Source organism: Stegastes partitus, unplaced genomic scaffold (assembly GCF_000690725.1).
Source record: "Stegastes partitus isolate 25-593 unplaced genomic scaffold, Stegastes_partitus-1.0.2 Scaffold833, whole genome shotgun sequence".
NCBI lineage: Eukaryota > Metazoa > Chordata > Actinopteri > Pomacentridae > Stegastes > Stegastes partitus.
In genome coordinates, this window is record NW_007578564.1 from 68,865 (window position 1) to 74,771 (window position 5,907).

The window sequence follows — 5,907 nt, forward strand, 5'->3', positions numbered from 1 at the left end:
GCAAACTTTACACTTTGTGCTACTATTGTGCTGCACAAATACTTCATGTTTAAATTTTGTGTCTGCAAATTTAGTTTTACTGTTAGATTCAGAAATGTCCTCATCGGATAGTCAAGACTGCGGTAACGCTGGAGTCACTTAATGGACCTTTTATTCTGAAAAATGAATAGATAAAAAACAGAGGGCATATTTGCGAGCCACGCTGGTGCTCCCAGTTGTTAAATTTGGCAGCACCGTCTCCAATAACAGCCACAACATGCAAAGAAATGGCCGCGGCATTGTTTTAAGAGCATGTGTGTGGCGCTCACGTATGACTGTACCGCCGTCACCGATGTGCTTCACTACAATGCATATTCATGAATGTAAATGCGGAGGGCAGATCTCACAGTCCAATCATTCCAGTTATTCATAGTTCTGAGTAGCCCATCATCTGCATGCATTATTACCAGGCTAAGTTAAATGCCAAACCAGGACCCACCTGACCCCCATTGACTCGATACTTCAGCTACTCTGCATTCATTACTCCAAAGCTCGACATAATCTTCTGTAACCAGCCTCCTTATGCGCCTCCTGAGGGGGAAGAAAAAAAAACCTGCAGGTGATTAGATATTTACACGAGTCACTGCAACTTCACAGAGTGCTTGTAAAAGCTGTGATTTGTGAAAGGTCAAAGCTTTAAGTAGTAGAAATATAAAATTACAGATAATAGATGATGCAGATTTAGGGCTTTGAACTGACACAGTTTCATGGTGCATCACTGAGAAAAGCAGAAACACTTCACCTGGTGTTTTACTAAAACATGTGTTCTTACTGGCCTGTATCTTGCTGTCTTTGCCTAGTTTGGGAGAACGGAAGTGATTGACAACACGCTAAACCCGGACTTTGTGCGGAAATTTATTTTGGACTACTTCTTCGAAGAGCGGCAGAACCTCAGATTTGACTTGTAAGTAAGATCCACGTGTGTTACATTGATGTTATCTGAATGTTTGTTAAAGAATCAGTGTTAAAGACATCCTCTTTCACAATTTAAGATTCTAAAATATGGATTCCACGAGAACTTTGAAAGCTTTTCCAGCAAATTGAGAGATTATTAGTTTATAATTCCTAGAACCCAACTGATAATGGATTTTTGGGACTTTCTGATACACAAAACTATGATGTTAATACATTGACTTTTTGCGTATATGTTGGCGTCAGATTGAAATTAGAACATGTTTTTATTAGCTATTTCAAAAACTTGCAACTAAGACACTGCTTGACTCCGCACCGCTGTCTGCTCAGCTCTGCTACATGTGCTGCAGAGTATCGGAAATAATGTGTTGTGCTGAAATTAGAAAATATTTTTATTAACTTTTCCATTATGTATTTCAAAAACCTGTTAGCAACTAAGACACTGCTTGACTCCGCACCATTGTGTCTGTTCAGCTCTGCTACATGTGCTGCAGATTATTGGAAATGATGTGTTAACTTTAATTAGAAAATGTTTTTATTAACTTTCCCATTATATATGTCAAAAGCTAGTTAGCAACAAACTGTGAAGACACCGCTCGACTCCGCACCTTCATTTGCTTAGCGTGCTCTGTTACATGTGCTACAAAATAGTGGAAATAATGTGTTAGATTGAATTAGAAAGTGCTTTTATTATTTTCCCATTCTGTATTTTAAAAACTAGCCGGCAACTTACCGTAAAAACCCTTCTTGACTGATTGTCTGCTCAGCTATGATGCTCTGCTACATGTGCTGCAGAATATTGGAAATAATGTGTTAGATTTAAATGAGAACATGTTTTTTTTTTACATTAAATTACCAATTATGTAATTCAAAAACTCGTTAGCAACACACTGTAAAGACACCGCTTGACTCCGCACCGCTGTCTGCTCTGCTACATGTGCTGCTGAGCAGTGAAAATAATGGAGCTGGAGTTTTTCTGGGAAAAAAAACACATTGATGCACATCAGTCAATATATACCGACATATCTGTGACCGGTGACTACCAGCAGATAATACCTGCTCACCTGGGCGTTGCATAGTAATTATATCATTCTATTACTACAAGTATGGCCGTTTTTATCATAGAATTAGCATGCACTAGTGATTTCTGCTCTGCTGCTATATTTTACTCTTGATTTAAGAGAAAGTAAAGTATATTGAACAACACAAGAGTCACTTGAGAGAAAACAACTGCAAGAACAACGGCTTAACGTGATGCAAACATGCAAAAAAAAACATTAGAAAATCAAGCGTAGAACGCAAGTTGTTCTCATATAGTTTGTTTTTATTTTAACTGAACCTAGCAGGGATTTACGTCACATTACGTCTGCGGTATAACCGCCGTGTCTCTGATTGCACTGGCGTTGTTTCTATATTTGCTGATAGCAGCTTTAAAAGCAGCTCTGGGTGAGGGGTATTTTTGCCGCTTGTATTTGGCAGATCGTGGAATTGGCACCGCTGAGTACATCCTACACGTTATGCAAAAAATAAAAATAACCAAACACTTAGTTGCCGAAATTCTAATCTATACAGAGCCGTACAGTCTGAATGGTGAGCTGTGAGGGTTTCTAAGGGCTGTTTGACGCCATGTGAGGGAGTATTTATTTGTTATCTCGTTACGTATTTGTTTGCACTGAGGCTAAAAATTCTCTTTATTAATAGTCGTGGTTGATACGCTTTGGAAAACTATTGATCCATCCCTGTTGCCACATTAAGTTCATGGATTCAGATTGATCGTGCTGCTGATTTATTGATGTATTGGCCACATCATGATATAATCTCACACCTCATTTGTGTTCCTTTGCATGGATCTGGTCTTTAGACTTATTAAGCCACCAGGCTGCTTCTAGCTGAGGTGATTCTCTTCCTCACTTCCTACTCAAATTTCTCAGAGTGGCTTTAGTTTATAAAATGGAGATTAATTGTAATACAATCAAGGGAACCACGACGACCACGACGACAACCTGACTGGGATCTGAAAGTTAGAGTGTGTGCAGAGGAATTAGTGTGTCTGCATGGAAGTGTGTTTGTGTGTGATAAAAGGAGAAAGAGATGGAAGGTGTGTGTGTGAGGGTGAAGATATGAATTTGAGCACTGGAAAATAAATATGCAAATAAAAATAGAAAGTGCCCCTATTTTAGGTCTGGGTGAAACAACCTTCCGACGGGACTCCGTTGAACGCCGGAAACACAGCGAAAATGCACAAAATAACCTTCAATGGCTTTCAAAACAAGGAAAAGTGCACAAACGTATTGCATTATAACTGTGTCATACTGCACAGAGTACATATTTTGGTTCTCTGTACTTGCAGTCGTTGTTGTGCTGTTTCCATAGAGGTGCAGGACTTTATATTGCAGTGAAAAATGAGCCCACAGTGAGTAAAAATAGAACAGAAACGCCCAGAAGATGCTTTAAGGGAGTTCGTAGTAGGGGGTGAAAAAATTTAAATGAATGATGTCCTGTTTTTGTACCGGTTTCCACGTTGAGGCCTCGTCGGTGGATCATCGTGTGTTTTCATGAAGCTTCCCGGTTTGTGTGAGTCGTTCAGTGTCTCAGCTGGTCGATCTGTCACAACACATGCTGGTATTTACAGTCGACGTGTCACCGGGTCGCGCGTCGACGGACCCGTTGTACGGGAAAACCGGCGCATGCGTGTGCATTCCCACGTACTGCGTGTGACCATGGCGACGGTGCACATCCGTGCACGCGGTTTCAAACGTGTAGCCATAACAACCGGGGCTTCTGCGGGATGGCGGGCGCGATATAGGACCGGACAGGCTTCCTTCAGGGAAAGAGAAGCGCTTAACCTTCCATTTCTACTCGGTTTGCTTCACTTGTGTACATTTTCACACGTAAACTGACGTGTGAAGAACGGTTACAAGTTTCTGAGTTGTGGGTTTTGCTGTTTTTGTACAATAAAAATCCACAGTTTGGGGTTTTCAGATGCGTTTTGTAGCTGATTTGGTGCTTCGTTTTGCCTCTGATTAACTTCTAGTTGCTGTTATAGTTGAAAAATCGCCCTCATATGGAAGCTAGAGCAGCTTTCTCATTAGTGCAGGTATATATGGAAGCTTCTTTTTGAATCTTTGTGTTTGAGTGTGCACCACACAAACAAAACCTGTGTAACTCCTTCCATCTAAAGCCACACGTTCTGCTTGCATTTGGACACTGTTACGCTCAGGATAAGCGAGTTTGTTTGTGTTGCTTCCCGTCTGTTTAGGCGACTATAAGCGAACAAACGCGTGATCCTGCGCTCGCTCTGCTCCTGAGTGGTTTCCTGAATGGAGCCCAGCATTCTGAGGAACAAGCAGCGCTCTGGCTTTTTGTGGGTCCGCGACCGTGCGTTGCCGTTGTTGTCGGTCGTCATTCAGCGTGTGCATCCATGCGTGAGGAACGCGGCCGCGCCTTTGTCTGCGTGCGTGCGTTCGCTTGCAGTTCGCTGCTCGTTTCGGCTGCAGATGGTCGCCGCTGCAGAGGGAAACTGGTAGCAGAGGAATGAATGCTTCCTCCATCAGGCCTGTGAAGAGGAGATCTGGATGAAAACAAAACAGTAGCAGAGCGAGATATAAAAAAATAAATAAAATACAGTAAGTCCACTGAATATGGGACTGCTCTGTGTTTAATAGCTCAGTTTCAGTGCAGCAAAGATGACAGAAAAAAGTTCCGAACTGTTCCTTTTTTTGTTTTGTTTTGGGTTTTTTTCTTTAAAATTTGAAGTATTTAATTTCTTGTTGTACCAATTCATGCAGTCAAAAGCTTCATACTGTCAGTAAGAAAAGATTTGAAGCTTCTTAAGTCAAGTGCACCATAATCAAAATCAAAACAACCCTCTTGAACTCAGCACACTGTTCATTTGCTCCTTTGTCACATTTTTCCTCCCTGTGGGCTCATTTTTCACTGCAATATAAAGTCCTGTACCTCTATAGAAACAACCCAAACATGGCTGGAAGTAAAGAACTATAAATTATTTTAGTGACTTTATCCATTATAATTATTATTATTATTTTCAAATGTAGTGGTCACAGGTGTTACCAAACTTAAAGAAAAATGGCAACTCTACACGACAGATATTTTACTACTTCGTTTTTATTTGTTTCCATATTACATATACAGGAAGGACAACAAAGTGGCTGCGTAGCTCCATCGGCAGGAAGATTCTCCGTAAAGGTGGAACTTCTTCACGCTTCAGTGGAAAACAAATAATTCTGGTTGATATTTTCTTGATTAAATAATGAAGATTGTCTACTAGTTGTATATTTGTCACCAGCACTGGGGTAGACTGCTTGAATGCAACTTAACTTTCCATATCTGCTCTGCATCAACACAAGTCCCTGAATTTTAGTCAGGTGACTGTTGATCGCATTGGAGTCACAAATGGAATCTTTTTTGTGCTAATGTGTGCAGAATTTTTTGTGTTTTACAGATTTTATTTCGAGGACACACTTTATTTTCGGCAATTTTTTAAATGAGACACATTGGCTGAAATGATTTTATGAAAAAAATCACGATTTTAAGCGAAGATGTTGACAATTTTATGAAACCAAGTGGTGCGTTCTTTCAGTTTTCTGCATTTCTAGCTGATAAATGGTGTAACTTGGATTTTTTCATTTTAGATAACGAGCCTTTCATACCCGCTAGTGTTTTTTTGTTGTTGTTGTTTTCTTTCAAGGGTTAACGCAGCGGTCTAATGGGGATTGACTTGTTGTTGCAGCCATTTGAGGAACTGCACTTTAACGTTGCCTTCGTTCGTCAGTGTATTGGCAAAGATGAAGGACAACATGTGATGCAGCGCTAAAACGTTGCGAGAGGAAGTTGCTTCGTTAAGTGTAAATGTGTTGAAGTAAATGGCTTCTGACAGGAATTAATGTCATACGGAAGCAAGTGTCACATGCGGAATAGTTCAGGATAAATACACCT

The 5,907-nt window shown here is 40.5% G+C and overlaps 1 protein-coding gene across 1 annotated transcript in view; it reads left to right on the forward strand.

Annotated features, from left to right (window-relative positions):
* The window catches only part of LOC103365370 (copine-8), a 130,886-nt gene that overhangs the window by 39,764 nt on the left and 85,215 nt on the right, over positions 1–5,907 (forward strand). Inside the window, exon 4 of the mRNA XM_008292793.1 lies at positions 840–943. Coding sequence (XP_008291015.1) covers positions 840–943 — 104 coding nt within the window. The remainder of the gene's footprint in view (positions 1–839; positions 944–5,907) is intronic.